This window comes from Pristiophorus japonicus, chromosome 6 (genome assembly GCF_044704955.1).
Source record: "Pristiophorus japonicus isolate sPriJap1 chromosome 6, sPriJap1.hap1, whole genome shotgun sequence".
NCBI lineage: Eukaryota > Metazoa > Chordata > Chondrichthyes > Pristiophoridae > Pristiophorus > Pristiophorus japonicus.
Genome location: NC_091982.1, coordinates 265,934,632 through 265,957,120, shown reverse-complemented (window position 1 = coordinate 265,957,120; position 22,489 = coordinate 265,934,632). Strand labels below are relative to the sequence as shown.

Here is a 22,489-nt window from a genome sequence, read left to right as displayed (position 1 = left end):
AGGGGGCACAGCCTCAAAATAGGGGGGAGCCAATTTAAAACCGAGTTGAGAAGGAATTTCTTCTCCCAGAGGGTTGTGAATCTTTGGAATTCTCTGCCCAAGGAAGCAGTTGAGGCTAGCTCATTGAATGTATTCAAGTCACAGATAGATAGATTTTTAACCAATAAGGGATTTAAGGGTTACGGGGAGCGGGCGGGTAAGTGGAGCTGAGTCCATGGCCAGATCAGCCATGATCTTATTGAATGGTGGAGCATGCTCGAGGGGCTAGATGGCCTACTCATGTTCCTAATTCTTATGTTCTTATGTTCTTATGTCTTGCATCATGTGGGCCAGCCCAACCAATCACAAAGGCGCATCACTATTATGCTTATATGGATTCCATTTACGTACAGAATCCCCATACCTGAAGAAGAATCCCCCAAAAAACATAAATTTCACGCAACTTAAATAATTCATTACATGGCAATATTAATTAAAATGCAATGTAATGAAACATTTTAAACCAAAAAATTAATGAAAAATAAATGTAAAACTTTTTAAAAGGTCAAGAATAGCTGAAACTAATTTTAAATGAATTTTAAGTTCGAAGGATTGAAAAATTGTTTATTTTCATATTTCTTTAAACCCTTACATTTGCAAGAAAAAGACGTACGCCTGATTTTACCAGGTGTCAGAGTTCCGTGGGCGTTCGCTGGGCGGGCACTACTTGGGGAAATAGTTCCAACTCTCCAGCAGCGACTGTCCATTTCCCAGGGATGTGGACGTTTGGTCCAGCTGAAACTTGACAGCTCGGAAGTTCGGCTGTTTCACAGCCTGGGCACGGATGCAGAAACACGGATCTGGGGGCACTTACAGCCGCCGCGTAAGCGGTCATAGGGCCTGCAAACTCCGGGCCATTATATTTCTCCGATGTTATCTAATGTCATTTAAATAAAACAAGTGAACTTGGCCCTCATGCTGCATTCTAATCTGAATTTCCATTTTGTTTACACAGTTACATCAACTGCTCCTACTGAGACATCTTTTGCACCTGTACTATCAGCAACTACAGCACCAATCTTTACATCCACATCAGCACCAACAAGCACAACAGCACCTACAACTACAGAGAGCACCACTGAACTCTCAACAACCCAATTAACAACAACCTTAACAACAGGGATCAGTTCAACAACGACAGCAAGTAGTAAGCAAGAGAAATTTTCTTCATCGGGCATTTTACACAGCATGTTCTGGAAGGAAAGCAATAGCAGAATGATTTTTCTTATCAGATATCGAAAAGATCTATCTATTTTTTAGTATTTACCCATGCACATATTTAATGAGAGTGATGCTTCAACATTAACGTGTGAGTAAATTACAGTTGAACGTGCCAATATGATAATATGTTGAATTCTTCTCATGTACTAAGTTTCTACTGAATCAGAAAAGTCAGCGCAGTCCGTAATGCACTAATTATAGAATCCCACACTGATGTTACTGTTTTGGTCAAACAGCTACATCAAGCACCGCAATGACAATAGGAACTTTATCTTCCTCCGGACCATCAACAACTACATCACTGACCTCTTCACCCACTTCAGGGACAACAGTACCAACAACTACAGAGGGCAGCTCTCAACCACTGACAACCCAATCCACAACACCCTCAACAACCGCTGTCAGTTCCACTACAGGAAGTAGTAAGGATCAGAACTCATTTTTAAAAGCTATTTCCTACTGATGGTGCTGAAAAGGATGCAAATGAATGCCCAAATTAATATCATGTTATAATTTGTTGCTTTATAATCACAGCTGAAATGACGGCATTAAACAACATAAGTATAGAATGATTTCATGGTTTGACGTTGCAATATTGGGCCTCAAATGCGGTCGGATGCTTCCCACAGGTGAATGTGTCCGAACCACATGTTAACTACAAGCCTTTCTGGTGCCTCCGTATCTTCATACTCTTACAATCCTGGGTCTGCAGGAGAATGCCTGTTAAAGACTCACATAGCCCAGGGGCACATGTGGTCCGCAAGCATCTCTGGTATCAAATTGAAAACAAGGGCAAGCAACGTGGCAAGACCAGTGGGAGGCCAGGGGATTGGGAAACTTTTAAAAGCCAGCAAAGAATGACCAAAAAAATAATAAAGAGAAGGAAGATAGATTATGAAAGTAAACTAGCATGAAATATAAAAACAGGTAGTAAGTGTTTCATCTGGTACATAAAAAGGAAACGAGTGGCAAGACTAAATGTTGGTCCCCTGGAGGATGAAACTGGGGAAGTAATAATGGAGAACGGGGAAATGGCAGAGACTTGGAACAAATATTTTGTATCTGTCTTCACGGTAGAAGACACTAAAAACATCCCAATAGTGGATAATCAAGGGGCTATAGGGAGGAAGGAACTATCACTAAAGAAGTAGTACTCGGTAAAATAATGGGACTAAAGGCAGACAAGTCCCCTGGACCTGATGACTTGTATCCTAAAAGAAGTGGCTGCAGAGATAGTGGATGCATTGGTTGTAATCTACCAAAATTCCCTGGATTCTGGGGCGGTCCCAGCAGATTGGTAAACCGCAAATATAATGTCCCGATTTTAAAAAATGGGCAGACAGAAGGCAGGAAACTATCGACCGGTTAGCGTAACATCTGGCATTACGAAAATCCTGGAGTCCATTATTAAGGAAGCAGTAGCAGGACATTTGGAAAAGCATAATTCAATCAAGCAGAGTCAGCATGGTTTAATGAAAGGCACATCGTGGTTGACAAATTTGCGAGAGTTCTTTGAGGATGTAACAAGCAGTGTGGATAAGGGGGAACCAGGGTATGTGGTGGATTTGGATTTCCAGAAGGCATTCGATAAGGTGCCACAGAAAAGGTTACTGCACAAGATAAAAGTTCACGGGACTGGTGGTGATATATTAGCATGGATCGAGGATTGGCTAACTAACAGGAAGCAGAGGGTCAGGATAAACGGGTCATATTCTAGTTGGCAAACAGTAATTAATGGGGTGCAGCAAGGATCAGTGCTGGGCCTCAACCAATTACAATCTATATTCATGACTTGGATGAAGGGAGCGAGTGTAATGTAGCCAAGTTTGTTGATAATACAAAGATGGGTGGGAAAGCAAATTGTGAGGAGGACACAAAAACTCTGCAAAGGGATATAGACAGGCTAAGTGAATGGGCAAAAATTTAGCAGATGGAGTACAAAGGGAGAAATTTGGAACTCAGCAGAGGAAGACAAAGGGTTTGATTAGGGCAGGGAAAATGGAGTACGAGAAGAAGCTTGCAGGGAACATTAAGACGGATTGCAAAAGTTTCTATAGATATATAAAGAGAAAAATGTTAGTAAAGACAAACGTAGGTCCCCTGCAGTCAGAATCAGGGGAAGTCATAACGGGGAACAAAGAAATGGCGGACCAATTGAACAAGTAGTTTGGTTCGGTATTCACTGAAGAGGACACAAACAACTTTCCGGATATAAATGGGGTCGGAGGGTCTAGTAAGGAGGAGGAACTGAGGGAAATCCTTATTAGTCGGGAAATTGTGTTGGGGAAATTGATGGGATTGAAGGCCGATAAATCCCCAGGGCCTGATGGACTGCATCCCAGAGTACTTAAGGAGGTGGCCTTGGAAATAGTGGATGCATTGACAGTCATTTTCCAACATTCCATTGACTCTGGATCAGTTCCTATGGAGTGGAGGGTAGCCAATGTAACCCCACTTTTTAAAAAAGGAGGGAGAGAGATAACAGGGAATTATAGACCGGTCAGCCTGACATCGGTCGTGGGTAAAATGATGGAATCAATTATTAAGGATGTCATAGCAGTGCATTTGGAAAGAGGTGATATGATAGGTCCAAGTCAGCATGGATTTGTGAAAGGGAAATCATGCTTGACAAATCTTCTGGAATTTTTTGAGGATGTTTCCAGTAGAGTGGACAAGGGAGAACCAGTTGATGTGGTATATTTGGACTTTCAGAAGGCTTTCGACAAGGTCCCACACAAGAGATTAATGTGCAAAGTTAAAGCACATGGGATTGGGGGTAGTGTGCTGACATGGATTGAGAACTGGTTGTCAGACAGGAAGCAAAGAGTAGGAGTAAATGGGGACTTTTCAGAATGGCAGGCAGTGACTAGTGGGGTACCGCAAGGTTCTGTGCTGGGGCCCCAGCTGTTTACACTGTATATTAATGATTTAGACAAGGGGATTAAATGTAGTATCTCCAAATTTGTGGATGACACTAAGTTGGGTGGCAGTGTGAGCTGCGAGGAGGATGCTATGAGGCTGCAGAGCGACTTGGATAGGTTAAGTGAGTGGGCAAATGCATGGCAGATGAAGTATAATGTGGATAAATGTGAGGTTATCCACTTTGGTGGTAAAAACAGAGAGACAGACTATTATCTGAATGGTGACAGATTAGGAAAAGGGGAGGTGCAACGAGACCTGGGTGTCATGGTACATCAGTCATTGAAGGTTGGCATGCAGGTACAGCAGGCAGTTAAGAAAGCAAATGGCATGTTGGCCTTCATAGCGAGCGGATTTGAGTACAGGGGCAGGGAGGTGTTGCTACAGTTGTACAGGGCCTTGGTGAGGCCACACCTGGAGTATTGTGTACAGTTTTGGTCTCCTAACCTGAGGAAGGACATTCTTGCTATTGAGGGAGTGCAGCGAAGGTTCACCAGACTGATTCCCGGGATGGCGGGACTGACATATCAAGAAAGACTAGATCAACTGGGCTTGTATTCACTGGAGTTCAGAAGAATGAGAGGGGACCTCATAGAAACGTTTAAAATTCTGACGGGGTTAGACAGTTTAGATGCAGGAAGAATTTTCCCAATGTTGGGGAAGTCCAGAACCAGGGGACACAGTCTAAGGATAAGGGGTAAGCCATTTAGGACCGAGATGAGGAGGAATTTCTTCACCCAGAGAGTGGTGAACATGTGGAATTCTCTACCACAGAAAGTTGTTGAGGCCAATTCACTAAATATATTCAAAAAGGAGTTAGATGAAGTCCTTACTACTAGGGGAATCAAGGGGTATGGTGAGAAAACAGAAATGGGGTACTGAAGTTGCATGTTCAGCCATGAACTCATTGAATGGCGGTGCAGGCAAGAAGGGCCGAATGGCCTACTCCTGCACCTATTTTCTATGTTTCTATGTTTCTACAATGTAGGACAATGTGAGGTTATCCACTTTGGCAGAAAACATAGAAAAGCAAATTGTATTTAAATGGAGAACAATTGCAAAGTGCTGCAGTACAGAGGGACCTGGGAGTCCTTGTGCATGAAACACAAAAATTTAGTATGCAGGTACAGCAAGTAATCAGGAAGGCAAATGGAATGTTGGCCTTTATTGCAAAGGGGATAGAGTATAAAAGCAGAGAAGTCCTGCTACAACTGTACAGGGTATTGGCGATGCCACACCTGGAGTACTGCGTGCAGTTTTGGTCTCCATATTTAAGGAAAGATTATACTTGCATTGGAGGCAGTTCAGAGAAGGTTCACTAGGTTGATTCCAGAGATGAGGGGGTTGACTTATGAAGATAGTTTGAGTAGGTTGGGCCTATATTCATTGGAGTTCAGAAGAATGAGAGGTGATCTTATCGAAAAATAAAAGATAATGCGGGGCTCGACAAGGTGGATGCAGAGAGGATATTTCCACTCATAGGGGAAACTAAAACTAGGGGGCAGTCTCAGAATAAGGGGCTGCCCGTTTAAAACTGAGATGAGGGGGACTTGCTTTTCTCAGAAGGTTATAAATCTGTGGAATTCTCTGCCCCAGAGAGCTGTGGATGTTGCGTCACTGAATATATTTAAGGCGGAGATAGACAGATTTTTGAGCGATTAGGAAGGACATTAGCTTGGATGATGTGGAATCTATATGGGTAGAGCTGCAGAACACCAAAGGGCAAAAAACGTTAGTGGGAATTGTGTACAGACCTCCAAACAGTAGTAGTGATGTTGGGGAGGGCATCAAACAGGAAATTAGGGGTGCGTGCAATAAAGGTGCAGCAGTTATAATGGGTGACTTTAATATGCACATAGATTGGGCTAACCAAACTGGAAGCAATACGGTGGAGGAGGATTTTCTGGAGTGCATAAGGGATGGTTTTTTAGACCAATATGTCGAGGAACCAACTAGGGGGGAGGCCATCTTAGACTGGGTGTTATGTAATGAGAAAGGATTAATTAGCAATCTCGTTGTGCGAGGCCCCTTGGGGAAGAGTGACCATAATATGGTGGAATTCTGCATTGGGATGGAGAATGAAACAGTTAATTCAGAGACCATGGTCCAGAACTTAAAGAAGGCTAACTTTGAAGGTATGAGGCGTGAATTGGCTGAGATGGATTGGCGAATGATACTTAAGGGGTTGACTGTGCATGGGCAATGGCAGACATTTAGAGACCGCATGGATGAACTACAACAATTGTACATTCCTGTCTGGCATAGAAATAAAAAAGGGAAGGTGGCTCAACCGTGGCTATCAAGGGAAATCAGGGATAGTATTAAAGCCAAGGAAGTGGCATACAAATTGGCCAGAAATAGCAGCGAACCTGAGGACTGGGAGAAATTTAGAACTCAGCAGAGGAGGACAAAGGGTTTGATTAGGGCAGGGAAAATGGAGTATGAGAAGAAGCTTGCAGGGAACATTAAGACGGATTGCAAAAGTTTCTATAGATATGTAAAGAGAAAAAGGTTAGTAAAGACAAACGTAGGTCCCCTGCAGTCAGAATCAGGGGAAGTCATAACGGGGAACAAAGAAATGGCGGACCAATTGAACAAGTACTTTGGTTCGGTATTCACGAAGGAGGACACGAACAACCTTCCGGTTATAAAAGGGGTCGGGGGGTCTAGTAAGGAGGAGGAACTGAGGGAAATCCTTATTAGCCGGGAAATTGTGTTGGGGAAATTGATGGGATTGAAGGCCGATAAATCCCCAGGGCCTGATGGACTGCATCCCAGAGTACTTAAGGAGGTGGCCTTGGAAATAGTGGATGCGTTGACAGTCATTTTCCAACATTCCATTGACTCTGGATCAGTTCCTATGGAGTGGAGGGTAGCCAATGTAACCCCACTTTTTAAAAAAGGAGGGAGAGAGAAAACAGGGAATTATAGACCGGTCAGCCTGACATCGGTAGTGGGTAAAATGATGGAATCAATTATTAAGGATGTCATAGCAGTGCATTTGGAAAGAGGTGACATGATAGGTCCAAGTCAGCATGGATTTGTGAAAGGGAAATCATGCTTGACAAATCTTCTGGAATTTTTTGAGGATGTTTCCAGTAGAGTGGATAAGGGAGAACCAGTTGATGTGGTGTATTTGGACTTTCAGAAGGCGTTCGACAAGGTCCCACACAAGAGATTGATGTGCAAAGTTAGAGCACATGGGATTGGGGGTAGTGTACTGACATGGATTGAGAACTGGTTGTCAGACAGGAAGCAAAGAGTAGGAGTAAATGGGTACTTTTCAGAATGGCAGGCAGTGACTAGTGGGGTACCGCAAGGTTCTGTGCTGGGGCCCCAGCTGTTTACACTGTACATTAATGATTTAGATGAGGGGATTAAATGTAGTATCTCCAAATTTGCGGATGACACTAAGTTGGGTGGCAGTGTGAGCTGCGAGGAGGATGCTGTGAGGCTGCAGAGCGACTTGGATAGGTTAGGTGAGTGGGCAAATGCATGGCAGATGAAGTATAATGTGGATAAATGTGAGGTTATCCACTTTGGTGGTAAAAACAGAGAGACAGACTATTATCTGAATGGTGACAGATTAGGAAAAGGGGAGGTGCAAAGAGACCTGGGTGTCATGGTACATCAGTCATTGAAGGTTGGCATGCAGGTGCAGCAGGCGGTTAAGAAAGCAAATGGCATGTTGGCCTTCATAGCAAGGGGATTTGAGTACAGGGGCAGGGAGGTGTTGCTACAGTTGTACAGGGCATTGGTGAGGCCACACCTGGAGTATTGTGTACAGTTTTGGTCTCCTAACCTGAGGAAGGACATTCTTGCTATTGAGGGAGTGCAGCGAAGGTTCACCAGACTGATTCCCGGGATGGCGGGACTGACCTATCAAGAAAGACTGGATCAACTGGGCTTGTATTCACTGGAGTTCAGAAGAATGAGAGGGGACCTCATAGAAACATATAAAATTATGATGGGGTTAGACAGGTTAGATGCAGGAAGAATGTTCCCAATGTTGGGGAAGTCCAGAACCAGGGGTCACAGTCTAAGGATAAGGGGTAAGCCATTTAGGACCGAGATGCGGAGGAACTTCTTCACCCAGAGAGTGGTGAACCTGTGGAATTCTCTACCACAGAAAGTTGTTGAGGCCAATTCACTAAATATATTCAAAAAGGAGTTAGATGAGGTCCTTACTGCTAGGGGGATCAAGGGGTATGGCGAGAAAGCAGGAATGGGGTACTGAAGTTGAATGTTCAGCCATGAACTCATTGAATGGTGGTGCAGGCTAGAAGGGCCGAATGGCCTACTCCTGCACCTATTTTCTATGTTTCTATGTTTCTAAGGGAATAAAGGGTTATGGGGAGCAGGCAGGGAAGTGGAGCTGAGCCCATGATCAGATCAGCCATGATCTTATTAAATGGCAGAGCAATCTCGACGAGTCAAATGGCCTACTCCTGCTCCTATTTCTTATGTTCTTATGTGTCTTGGCCTCCAATGCAAGTATATCCTTCCTTAAATATGGAGACCAAAACATAAAAACAGATAGTAAAAGCTTTTACAGATATATAAAACGGAAAAGAGTGACTAAAGTAATTGTTGGTCCCTTAGAAGATTAGAAGGGGGATTTAATAATGGGAAATGTGGAAATGGCTGAGATTTCAAACAATTATTTTGCTTCGGTCTTCACAGTGAAAGAAACAAAAACCATGCCAAAAATTGCTGGTCACAGGAATGTGAGAAGGGAGGACCTTGAGCCAATCACTATCACTCGGGGGGTAGTGCTGGACAGGCTAATGGGACTCAAGTTAGACAAGTCCCCTGGTCCTGATGAAATGCATCCCAGGGTATTAAAAGAGATGGCGGAAGTTATAGCAGATGCATTCGTTATAATCTACCAAAATTCTCTCGACTCTGGGGAGGTACCAGCGGATTGGAAAGCAGCTAAAGTAACGCCGCTGTTTAAAAAGGGGGCAGACAAAACGCAGGTAACTATAGGCCGGTTAGTTTAACATCTGTAGTGGGGAAAATGCTAGAAACTATCATTAAGGAAGAAATAGCGGGACATCTAGACAGGAATAGTGCAATCAAGCAGACACAGCATGGATTCATGAAGGGGAAAGCCTGTTGAACTAATTTACTGGAATTCTTTGAGGATATAACAAGCATGTAGATAGAGGTGTACCAATGGATGTGGTCTATTTAGATTTCCAAAAGGCATTCGATAAGGTGCCACACAAAAGGTTACTGCAGAAGATAGAGGTACGCGGAGTCAGAGGAAATGTATTAGCATGGATAGAGAATTGGCTGGCGAACAGAAAGCAGAGTCGGGATAAATGGGTCCTTTTCAGGTTGGAAATCAGTGGTTAGCGGTGTGCCTCAGGGATTGGTGCTGGGACCACAACTGTTTACAATATACATAGATGACCTGGAAAAGGGGACAGAGTGTAGTGTCACAAAATTTGCAGATGACACAAAGATTAGTGGGAAAGCGGGTTGTGTAGAGGACACAGACAGGCTGCAAAGAGATTTAGATCAGTTAAGCGAATGGGCTAAGATTTGGCAGATGGAGTACAATGTCAGAAAGTGTGAGGTCATCCACCTTGGGCAAAAAAACAGTAAAAGGGAATATTATTTGAATGGGGAGAAATTACAACATGCTGCGGTGCAGAGGGACCTGGGGGTCCTTGTGCATGAATCCCAAAAAGTTAGTTTGCAGGTGCAGCAGGTAATCAGGAAGGCGAATGGAATGTTGGCCTTCATTGCGAGAGGGATGGAGTACAAAGGCAGGGAGGTCCTGCTGCAACTGTATCGGGTATTGGTAAGGCCGCACCTGGAGTACTGCGTGCAGTTTTGGTCACCTTACTTAAGGAAGGATATACTGGCTTTGGAGGGGGTACAGAGATGATTCCCTTGGCTGATTCCGGAGATGAGGGGGTTACCTTATGATGGTAGATTGAGTAGACTGGGTCTTTACTCGTTGGAGTTCAGAAGGATGAGGGATGATCTTATAGAAACATTTAAAATAATGAAAGGGATAGACAATATAGAGGCGGAGAGGTTGTTTCCACTGGTCGGGGAGACGAGAACTGGGGGGCACAGCCTCAAAATACGGGGGAGCCAAATTAAAACCGAGTTGAGAATCAATTTCTTCTCCCAGAGGGTTGTGAATCTATGGAATTCTCTGCCCAAGGAAGCAGTTGAGGCTAGCTCATTGAATGTATTCAAATCACAGATAGTTAGATTTTTAACCAATAAGGGATGTAAGGGTTACGGGGAGCGGGCGGGTAAGTGGAGCTGAGTCCATGGCCAGATCAGCCATGATCTTATTGAATGGTGGAGCAGGCTCGAGGGGCTAGATGGCCTACTCCTGTTCCTAATTCTTATGTTCTTATGTTCTTATGTCTTGCATCACGTGGGCCAGCCTAACATATCACAAAGGCGCATCACTATTATGCTTATATGGATTCCATTTACGTACAGAATCCCCATACCTGAAGAAGAATCCCCCAAAAAACATAAATTTCACGCAACTTAAATAATTCATTACATGGCAATATTAATTAAAATGCAATGTAATGAAACATTTAAAACAAAAAAATTAATGAAAAATAAATGTAAATCTTTTTAAAAGGTCAAGAGTAAGTGAAACAAATTTTAAATGAATTTTAAGTTCGAAGGATTGAAAAATTGTTTATTTTCAGATTTCTTTAAACCCTTACACTTGTAAGAAAAAGACGTACGCCTGATTTTACCAGGTGTCAGAGTTCCGTGGGCGTTCGCTGGGCGGGCACTACTTGGGGAAATAGCTCCAACTCTCCAGCAGCGACTGTCCATTTCCCAGGGATGTGGACGTTTGGTCCAGCTGAAACTTGACAGCTCGGAAGTTCGGCTGTTTCACAGCCTGGGCACGGATGCAGAAACACATATCTGGGGGCACTTACAGCCGCCGCGTAAGCGGTCATAGGGCCTGCAAACTCCGGGCCATTATATTTCTCCGATGTTATCTAATGTCATTTAAATAAAACAAGTGAACTTGACCCTCATGCTGCATTCTAATCTGAATTTCCATTTTGTTTACATAGTTACATCAACTGCTCCAACTGAGACATCTTTTGCACCTGTACTATCAGCAACTACAGCACCAATCTTTACATCCACATCAGCACCAACAAGCACAACAGCACCTACAACTACAGAGAGCACCACTGAACTCTCAACAACCCAATTAACAACAACCTTAACAACAGGGATCAGTTCAACAACGACAGCAAGTAGTAAGCAAGAGAAATTTTCTTCATCGGGCATTTTACACAGCATGTTCTGGAAGGAATGCAATAGCAGAATGATTTTTTAACATTAGATATCGAAAAGATCTATCTATTTTTTTAGTATTTACCCATGCACATATTTAATGAGAGTGAGCCTTCAACATTACTGTGTGAGTAAATTACATTTGAACGTGCCAATATGATAATATGTAGAATTATTCTCATGTACTAAGTTTCTACTGAATCAGAAAAGTCAGCGCAGTCCGTAATGCACTAATTATAGAATCCCACACTGATGTTACTGTTTTGCTCAAACAGCTACATCAAGCACCGCAATGACAATAGGAACTTTATCTTCCTCCGGACCATCAACAACTACATCACTGACCTCTTCACCCACTTCAGGGACAACAGTACCAACAACTACAGAGGGCAGCTCTCAACCACTGACAACCCAATCCACAACACCCTCAACAACCGCTGTCAGTTCCACTACAGGAAGTAGTAAGGATCAGAACTCATTTTTAAAAGCTATTTCCTACTGATGGTGCTGAAAAGGATGCAAATGAATGCCCAAATTAATATCCTGTTATAATTTGTTGCTTTATAATCACAGCTGAACTGACGCCATTAAACAACATAAGTATAGAATGATTTCATGGTTGGACGTTGCAATATTGGGCCTCAAATGCGGTCGGATGTTTCCCACAGGTGAATGTGTCCGAACCACATGTTAACTACAAGCCTGTCTGGTGCCTCCGTATCTTCATACTCTTACAATCCTGGGTCTGCAGGAGAATGCCTGTTAAAGACTCACATAGCCCAGGGGCACATGTGGTTCGCAAGCATCTCTGGTATCAAATTGAAAACAAGGGCAAGCAACGTGGCAAGACCAGTGGGAGGCCAGGGGATTGGGAAACTTTTAAAAGCCAGCAAAGAATGACCAAAAAAATAATAAAGAGAAGGAAGATAGATTATGAAAGTAAACTAGCATGAAATATAAAAACAGGTAGTAAGTGTTTCATCAGGTACATAAAAAGGAAATGAGTGGCAAGACTAAATGTTGGTCCCCTGGAGGATGAAACTGGGGAAGTAATAATGGAGAACGGGGAAATGGCAGAGACTTGGAACAAATATTTTGTATCTGTCTTCACGGTAGAAGACACTAAAAACATCCCAATAGTGGATAATCAAGGGGCTATAGGGAGGAAGGAACTATCACTAAAGAAGTAGTACTCGGTCAAATAATGGGACTAAAGGCAGACAAGTCCCCTGGACCTGATGACTTGTATCCTAAAAGAAGTGGCTGCAGAGATAGTGGATGCATTGGTTGTAATCTACCAAAATTCCCTGGATTCTGGGGCGGTCCCAGCAGATTGGTAAACTGCAAATATAATGTCCCGATTTTAAAAAATGGGCAGACAGAAGGCAGGAAACTATCGACCGGTTAGCGCAACATCTGGCATTTCGAAAATCCTGGAGTCCATTATTAAGGAAGCAGCAGCAGGACATTTGGAAAAGCATAATTCAATCAAGCAGAGTCAGCATGGTTTAATGAAAGGAACATCGTGGTTGACAAATTTGCGAGAGTTCTTTGAGGATGTAACAAGCAGTGTGGATAAGGGGGAACCAGGGTATGTGGTGGATTTGGATTTCCAGAAGGCATTCGATAAGGTGGCACAGAAAAGGTTACTGCACAAGATAAAAGTTCACGGGACTGGTGGTAATATATTAGCATGGATCGAGGATTGGCTAACTAACAGGAAGCAGAGAGTCAGGATAAACGGGTCATATTCTAGTTGGCAAACAGTAATTAATGGGGTGCAGCAGGGATCAGTGCTGGGCCTCAACCAATTACAATCTATATTCATGACTTGGATGAAGGGAGCGAGTGTAATGTAGCCAAGTTTGCTGATAATACAAAGATGGGTGGGAAAGCAAATTGTGAGGAGGACACAAAAACTCTGCAAAGGGATATAGACAGGCTAAGAGAATGGGCAAAACTTTAGCAGATGGAGTACAAAGGGAGAAATTTGGAACTCAGCAGAGGAAGACAAAGGGTTTGATTAGGGCAGGGAAAATGGAGTACGAGAAGAAGCTTGCAGGGAACATTAAGACGGATTGCAAAAGTTTCTATAGATATATAAAGAGAAAAATGTTAGTAAAGACAAACGTAGGTCCCCTGCAGTCAGAATCAGGGGAAGTCATAACGGGGAACAAAGAAATGGCGGACCAATTGAACAAGTACTTTGGTTCGGTATTCACTGAAGAGGACACAAACAACCTTCGGATATAAATGGGGTCGGAGGGTCTAGTAAGGAGGAGGAACTGAGGGAAATCCTTATTAGTCGGGAAATTGTGTTGGGGAAATTGATGGGATTGAAGGCCGATAAATCCCCAGGGCCTGATGGACTGCATCCCAGAGTACTTAAGGAGGTGGCCTTGGAAACAGTGGATGCATTGACAGTCATTTTCCAACATTCCATTGACTCTGGATCAGTTCCTATGGAGTGGAGGGTAGCCAATGTAACCCCACTTTTTAAAAAAGGAGGGAGAGAGATAACAGGGAATTATAGACCGGTCAGCCTGACATCGGTAGTGGGTAAAATGATGGAATCAATTATTAAGGATGTCATAGCAGTGCATTTGGAAAGAGGTGATATGATAGGTCCAAGTCAGCATGGATTTGTGAAAGGGAAATCATGCTTGACAAATCTTCTGGAATTTTTTGAGGATGTTTCCAGTAGAGTGGACAAGGGAGAACCAGTTGATGTGGTATATTTGGACTTTCAGAAGGCTTTCGACAAGGTCCCACACAAGAGATTAATGTGCAAAGTTAAAGCACATGGGATTGGGGGTAGTGTGCTGACATGGATTGAGAACTGGTTGTCAGACAGGAAGCAAAGAGTAGGAGTAAATGGGGACTTTTCAGAATGGCAGGCAGTGACTAGTGGGGTACCGCAAGGTTCTGTGCTGGGGCCCCAGCTGTTTACACTGTATATTAATGATTTAGACGAGGGGATTAAATGTAGTATCTCCAAATTTGCGGATGACACTAAGTTGGGTGGCAGTGTGAGCTGCGAGGAGGATGCTATGAGGCTGCAGAGCGACTTGGATAGGTTAAGTGAGTGGGCAAATGCATGGCAGATGAAGTATAATGTGGATAAATGTGAGGTTATCCACTTTGGTGGTAAAAACAGAGAGACAGACTATTATCTGAATGGTGACAGATTAGGAAAAGGGGAGGTGCAACGAGACCTGGGTGTCATGGTACATCAGTCATTGAAGGTTGGCATGCAGGTACAGCAGGCAGTTAAGAAAGCAAATGGCATGTTGGCCTTCATAGCGAGCGGATTTGAGTACAGGGGCAGGGAGGTGTTGCTACAGTTGTACAGGGCCTTGGTGAGGCCACACCTGGAGTATTGTGTACAGTTTTGGTCTCCTAACCTGAGGAAGGACATTCTTGCTATTGAGGGAGTGCAGCGAAGGTTCACCAGACTGATTCCCGGGATGGCGGGACTGACATATCAAGAAAGACTAGATCAACTGGGCTTGTATTCACTGGAGTTCAGAAGAATGAGAGGGGACCTCATAGAAACGTTTAAAATTCTGACGGGGTTAGACAGGTTAGATGCAGGAAGAATTTTCCCAATGTTGGGGAAGTCCAGAACCAGGGGACACAGTCTAAGGATAAGGGGTAAGCCATTTAGGACCGAGATGAGGAGGAATTTCTTCACCCAGAGAGTGGTGAACATGTGGAATTCTCTACCACAGAAAGTTGTTGAGGCCAATTCACTAAATATATTCAAAAAGGAGTTAGATGAAGTCCTTACTACTAGGGGAATCAAGGGGTATGGTGAGAAAACAGGAATGGGGTACTGAAGTTGCATGTTCAGCCATGAACTCATTGAATGGCGGTGCAGGCTAGAAGGGCCGAATGGCCTACTCCTGCACCTATTTTCTATGTTTCTATGTTTCTACAATGTAGGACAATGTGAGGTTATCCACTTTGGCAGAAAACATAGAAAAGCAAATTGTATTTAAATGGAGAACAATTGCAAAGTGCTGCAGTACAGAGGGACCTGGGAGTCCTTGTGCATGAAACACAAAAATTTAGTATGCAGGTACAGCAAGTAATCAGGAAGGCAAATGGAATGTTGGCCTTTATTGCAAAGGGGATAGAGTATAAAAGCAGAGAAGTCCTGCTACAACTGTACAGGATATTGGCGATGCCACACCTGGAGTACTGCGTGCAGTTTTGGTCTCCATATTTAAGGAAAGATTATACTTGCATTGGAGGCAGTTCAGAGAAGGTTCACTAGGTTGATTCCAGAGATGAGGGGGTTGACTTATGAAGATAGTTTGAGTAGGTTGGGCCTATACTCATTGGAGTTCAGAAGAATGAGAGGTGATCTTATCGAATAATAAAAGATAATGTGGGGCTCGACAAGGTGGATGCAGAGAGGATATTTCCACTCATAGGGGAAACTAAAACTTGGGGGCAGTCTCAGAATAAGGGGCTGCCCGTTTAAAACTGAGATGAGGGGGACTTGCTTCTCTCAGAAGGTTATAAATCTGTGGAATTCTCTGCCCCAGAGAGCTGTGGATGTTGCGTCACTGAATATATTTAAGGCGGAGATAGACAGATTTTTGAGCGATAAGGGAATAAAGGGTTATGGGGAGCAGGCAGGGAATTGGAGCTGAGCCCATGATCAGATCAGCCATGATCTTATTAAATGGCAGAGCAGTCTCGACGGGTCAAATGGCCTACTCCTGCTCCTATTTCTTATGTTCTTATGTGTCTTGGCCTCCAATGCAAGTATATCCTTCCTTAAATATGGAGACCAAAACATAAAAACAGATAGTAAAAGCTTTTACAGATATATAAAACGGAAAAGAGTGACTAAAGTAATTGTTGGTCCCTTAGAAGATTAGAAGGGGGATTTAATAATGGGAAATGTGGAAATGGCTGAGATTTCAAACAATTATTTTGCTTCGGTCTTCACAGTGGAAGAAACAAAAAACCATGCCAAAAATTGCTGGTCACAGGAATGTGAGAAGGGAGGACCTTGAGCCAATCACTATCACTCGGGGGGTAGTGCTGGACAGGCTAATGGGACTCAAGTTAGACAAGTCCCCTGGTCCTGATGAAATGCATCCCAGGGTATTAAAAGAGATGGCGGAAGTTATAGCAGATGCATTCGTTATAATCTACCAAAATTCTCTGGACTCTGGGGAGGTACCAGCGGATTGGAAAGCAGCTAAAGTAACGGCGCTGTTTAAAAAGGGGGCAGACAAAACGCAGGTAACTATAGGCCGGTTAGTTTAACAACTGTAGTGGGGAAAATGCTAGAAACTATCATTAAGGAAAAAATAGCGGGACATCTAGACAGGAATAGTGCAATCAAGCAGACACAGCATGGATTCATGAAGGGGAAATCATGTTGAACTAATTTACTGGAATTCTTTGAGGATATAACGAGCATGGTGGATTGAGGTGTACCGGTGGATGTGGTCTATTTAGATTTCCAAAAGGCATTCGATAAGGTGCCACACAAAAGGTTACTGCAGAAGATAGATGTACACGGAGTCAGAGGAAATGTGCAGGACATTCTGAAATGGGAGGGAGAACAGCCAGTTGTCGTGGTGCACATTGGTACCAACGACATAGGCAAAAAAAGGGATGAGGTCCTACGAAACGAATTTAAGGAGCTAGGAGCTAAATTAAAAAGTAGGACCTCAAAAGTAGTAATCTCGGGATTGCTACCAGTGCCACGTGATAGTCAGAGTAGGAATCGCAGGATAGCGCAGATGAATACGTGGCTTGAGCAGTGGTGCAGCAGGGAGGGATTCAAATTCCTGGGGCATTGGGACCGGTTCTGGGGGAGGTGGGACCAGTACAAACCGGACGGTCTGCACCTGGGCAGGACTGGAACCAATGTCCTAGGGGGAGTGTTTGCTAGTGCTGTTGGGGAGGATTTAAACTAATATGGCAGGGGGATGGGAACCAATGCAGGGAGACAGAGGGAAACAAAAAGGAGCCAAAAGCAAAAGACAGAAAGGAGATGAGGAAAAGTGGAGGGCAGAGAAACCCAAGGCAAAGAACAAAAAGGGCCACTGTACAGCAAAATTCTAAAAGGACAAAGGGTGTTAATAAAACAAGCCTGAAGGCTTTGTGTCTTAATGCAAGGAGTATCCGCAATAAGGTGGATGAATTAATTGTGCAAATAGATGTTAACAAATATGATGTGATTGGGATTACGGAGACGTGGCTCCAGGATGATCAGGGCTGGGAACTCAACATTCAGGGGTATTCAACATTCAGGAAGGATAGAATAAAAGGAAAAGGAGGTGGGGTAGCATTGCTGGTTAAAGAGGAGATTAATGCAATAGTTAGGAAAGACATTAGCTTGGATGATGTGGAATCTATATGGGTAGAGCTGCAGAACACCAAAGGGCAAAAAACGTTAGTAGGAGTTGTGTACAGACCTCCAAACAGTAATAGGGATGTTGGGGAGGGCATCAAACAGGAAATTAGGGGTGCATGCAATAAAGGTGCAGCAGTTATAATGGGTGACTTTAATATGCACATAGATTGGGCTAGCCAAACTGGAAGCAATACGGTGGAGGAGGATTTCCTGGAGTGCATAAGGGATGGTTTTCTAGACCAATATGTTGAGGAACCAACTAGGGGGGAGGCCATCTTAGACTGGGTGTTGTGTAATGAGAGAGGATTAATTAGCAATCTCATTGTGCGAGGCCCCTTGGGGAAGAGTGACCATAATATGGTGGAATTCTGCATTAGGATGGAGAATGAAACAGTAATTTCAGAGACCATGGTCCAGAACTTAAAGAAGGGTAACTTTGAAGGTATGAGGCGTGAATTGGCTAGGATAGATTGGCGAATGATACTTAGGGGGTTGACTGTGGATGGGCAATGGCAGACATTTAGAGACCGCATGGATGAAGTACAACAATTGTACATTCCTGTCTGGCGTAAAAATAAAAAGGGGAAGGTGGCTCAACCGTGGCTATCTAGGGAAATCAGGGATAGTATTAAAGCCAAGGAAGTGGCATACAAATTGGCCAGAAATAGCAGCGAACCTGGGGACTGGGAGAAATTTAGAACTCAGCAGAGGAGGACAAAGGGTTTGATTAGGACAGGGAAAATGGAGTACGAGAAGAAGCTTGCAGGGAACATTAAGGCGGATTGCAAAAGTTTCTATAGGTATGTAAAGAGAAAAAGGTTGGTGAAGACAAACGTAGGTCCCCTGCAGTCAGAATCAGGGGAAGTCATAACGGGGAACAAAGAAATGGCGGATCAATTGAACAAGTACTTTGGTTCGGTATTCACTAAGGAGGATACAAACAACCTTCCGGATATAAAAGGGGTCAGAGGGTCTAGTAAGGAAGAGGAACTGAGGGAAATCTTTATTAGTCGGGAAATTGTGTTGGGGAAATTGATGGGATTGAAGGCCGATAAATCCCCAGGGCCTGATGGACTGCATCCTAGAGTACTTAAGGAGGTGGCCTTGGAAATAGCGGATGCATTGACAGTCATTTTCCAACATTCCATTGACTCTAGATCAGTTCCTATGGAGTGGAGGGTAGCCAATGTAACCCCACTTTTTAAAAAAGGAGGGAGAGAGAAAACAGGGAATTATAGACCGGTCAGCCTGACCTCAGCAGTGGGTAAAGTGATGGAATCAATTATTAAGGATGTCATAGCAGTGCATCTGGAAAATGGTGACATGATAGGTCCAAGTCAGCATGGATTTGTGAAAGGGAAATCATGCTTGACAAATCTTCTGGAATTTTTTGAGGATGTTTCCAGTAAAGTGGACAAGGGAGAACCAGTTGATGTGGTATATTTGGACTTTCAGAAGGCTTTCGACAAGGTCCCACACAAGAGATTAATGTGCAAAGTTAAAGCACATGGGATTGGGGGTAGTGTGCTGACGTGGATTGAGAACTGGTTGTCAGACAGGAAGCAAAGAGTAGGAGTAAATGGGTACTTTTCAGAATGGCAGGCAGTGACTAGTGGGGTACCGCAAGGTTCTGTGCTGGGGCCCCAGCTGTTTACACTGTACATTAATGATTTAGATGAGGGGATTAAATGTAGTATCTCCAAATTTGCGGATGACACTAAGTTGGGTGGCAGTGTGAGCTGCGAGGAGGATGCTGTGAGGCTGCAGAGCGACTTGGATAGGTTAGGTGAGTGGGCAAATGCATGGCAGATGAAGTATAATGTGGATAAATGTGAGGTTATCCACTTTGGTGGTAAAAACAGAGAGACAGACTATTATCTGAATGGTGACAGATTAGGAAAAGGGGAGGTGCAAAGAGACCTGGGTGTCATGGTACATCAGTCATTGAAGGTTGGCATGCAGGTGCAGCAGGCGGTTAAGAAAGCAAATGGCATGTTGGCCTTCATAGCAAGGGGATTTGAGTACAGGGGCAGGGAGGTGTTGCTACAGTTGTACAGGGCATTGGTGAGGCCACACCTGGAGTATTGTGTACAGTTTTGGTCTCCTAACCTGAGGAAGGACATTCTTGCTATTGAGGGAGTGCAGCGAAGGTTCACCAGACTGATTCCCGGGATGGCGGGACTGACCTATCAAGAAAGACTGGATCAACTGGGCTTGTATTCACTGGAGTTCAGAAGAATGAGAGGGGACCTCATAGAAACATATAAAATTATGACGGGGTTAGACAGGTTAGATGCAGGAAGAATGTTCCCAATGTTGGGGAAGTCCAGAACCAGGGGTCACAGTCTAAGGATAAGGGGTAAGCCATTTAGGACCGAGATGCGGAGGAACTTCTTCACCCAGAGAGTGGTGAACCTGTGGAATTCTCTACCACAGAAAGTTGTTGAGGCCAATTCACTAAATATATTCAAAAAGGAGTTAGATGAGGTCCTTACTGCTAGGGGGATCAAGGGGTATGGCGAGAAAGCAGGAATGGGGTACTGAAGTTGAATGTTCAGCCATGAACTCATTGAATGGTGGTGCAGGCTAGAAGGGCCGAATGGCCTACTCCTGCACCTATTTTCTATGTTTCTATGTTTCTAAGGGAATAAAGGGTTATGGGGAGCAGGCAGGGAAGTGGAGCTGAGCCCATGATCAGATCAGCCATGATCTTATTAAATGGCAGAGCAATCTCGACGAGTCAAATGGCCTACTCCTGCTCCTATTTCTTATGTTCTTATGTGTCTTGGCCTCCAATGCAAGTATATCCTTCCTTAAATATGGAGACCAAAACATAAAAACAGATAGTAAAAGCTTTTACAGATATATAAAACGGAAAAGAGTGACTAAAGTAATTGTTGGTCCCTTAGAAGATTAGAAGGGGGATTTAATAATGGGAAATGTGGAAATGGCTGAGATTTCAAACAATTATTTTGCTTCGGTCTTCACAGTGAAAGAAACAAAAACCATGCCAAAAATTGCTGGTCACAGGAATGTGAGAAGGGAGGACCTTGAGCCAATCACTATCACTAGCGGGGTAGTGCTGGACAGGCTAATGGGACTCAAGTTAGACAAGTCCCCTGGTCCTGATGAAATGCATCCCAGGGTATTAAAAGAGATGGCGGAAGTTATAGCAGATGCATTCGTTATAATCTACCAAAATTCTCTGGACTCTGGGGAGGTACCAGCGGATTGGAAAGCAGCTAAAGTAACGCCGCTGTTTAAAAAGGGGGCAGACAAAACGCAGGTAACTATAGGCCGGTTAGTTTAACATCTGTAGTGGGGAAAATGCTAGAAACTATCATTAAGGAAGAAATAGCGGGACATCTAGACAGGAATAGTGCAATCAAGCAGACACAGCATGGATTCATGAAGGGGAAAGCCTGTTGAACTAATTTACTGGAATTCTTTGAGGATATAACAAGCATGTAGATAGAGGTGTACCAATGGATGTGGTCTATTTAGATTTCCAAAAGGCATTCGATAAGGTGCCACACAAAAGGTTACTGCAGAAGATAGAGGTACGCGGAGTCAGAGGAAATGTATTAGCATGGATAGAGAATTGGCTGGCGAACAGAAAGCAGAGTCGGGATAAATGGGTCCTTTTCGGGTTGGAAATCAGTGGTTAGCGGTGTGCCTCAGGGATTGGTGCTGGGACCACAACTGTTTACAATATACATAGATGACCTGGAAAAGGGGACAGAGTGTAGTGTCACAAAATTTGCAGATGACACAAAGATTAGTGGGAAAGCGGGTTGTGTAGAGGACACAGACAGGCTGCAAAGAGATTTAGATCAGTTAAGCGAATGGGCTAAGATTTGGCAGATGGAGTACAATGTCAGAAAGTGTGAGGTCATCCACCTTGGGAAAAAAAACAGTAAAAGGGAATATTATTTGAATGGGGAGAAATTACAACATGCTGCGGTGCAGAGGGACCTGGGGGTCCTTGTGCATGAATCCCAAAAAGTTAGTTTGCAGGTGCAGCAGGTAATCAGGAAGGCGAATGGAATGTTGGCCTTCATTGCGAGAGGGATGGAGTACAAAGGCAGGGAGGTCCTGCTGCAACTGTATCGGGTATTGGTAAGGCCGCACCTGGAGTACTGCGTGCAGTTTTGGTCACCTTACTTAAGGAAGGATATACTGGCTTTGGAGGGGGTACAGAGATGATTCCCTAGGCTGATTCCGGAGATGAGGGGGTTACCTTATGATGGTAGATTGAGTAGACTGGGTCTTTACTCGTTGGAGTTCAGAAGGATGAGGGATGATCTTATAGAAACATTTAAAATAATGAAAGGGATAGACAATATAGAGGCGGAGAGGTTGTTTCCACTGGTCGGGGAGACGAGAACTGGGGGGCACAGCCTCAAAATACGGGGGAGCCAAATTAAAACCGAGTTGAGAATCAATTTCTTCTCCCAGAGGGTTGTGAATCTATGGAATTCTCTGCCCAAGGAAGCAGTTGAGGCTAGCTCATTGAATGTATTCAAATCACAGATAGTTAGATTTTTAACCAATAAGGGATTTAAGGGTTACGGGGAGCGGGCGGGTAAGTGGAGCTGAGTCCATGGCCAGATCAGCCAT

General features: G+C 43.8%; 1 protein-coding gene across 1 annotated transcript in view; it reads left to right on the top strand.

Annotated features, from left to right (window-relative positions):
- The first annotated feature begins 1,129 nt into the window (after positions 1-1,129).
- LOC139266312 (uncharacterized) overlaps positions 1,130-22,489 on the top strand; it is a 30,518-nt gene continuing 9,158 nt past the window's right edge. The window contains exons 1-4 of the mRNA XM_070884133.1: positions 1,130-1,186; positions 1,497-1,682; positions 11,256-11,447; positions 11,760-11,945. Coding sequence (XP_070740234.1) covers positions 1,514-1,682; positions 11,256-11,447; positions 11,760-11,945 — 547 coding nt within the window. The 5' untranslated portion in view covers positions 1,130-1,186; positions 1,497-1,513. The remainder of the gene's footprint in view (positions 1,187-1,496; positions 1,683-11,255; positions 11,448-11,759; positions 11,946-22,489) is intronic.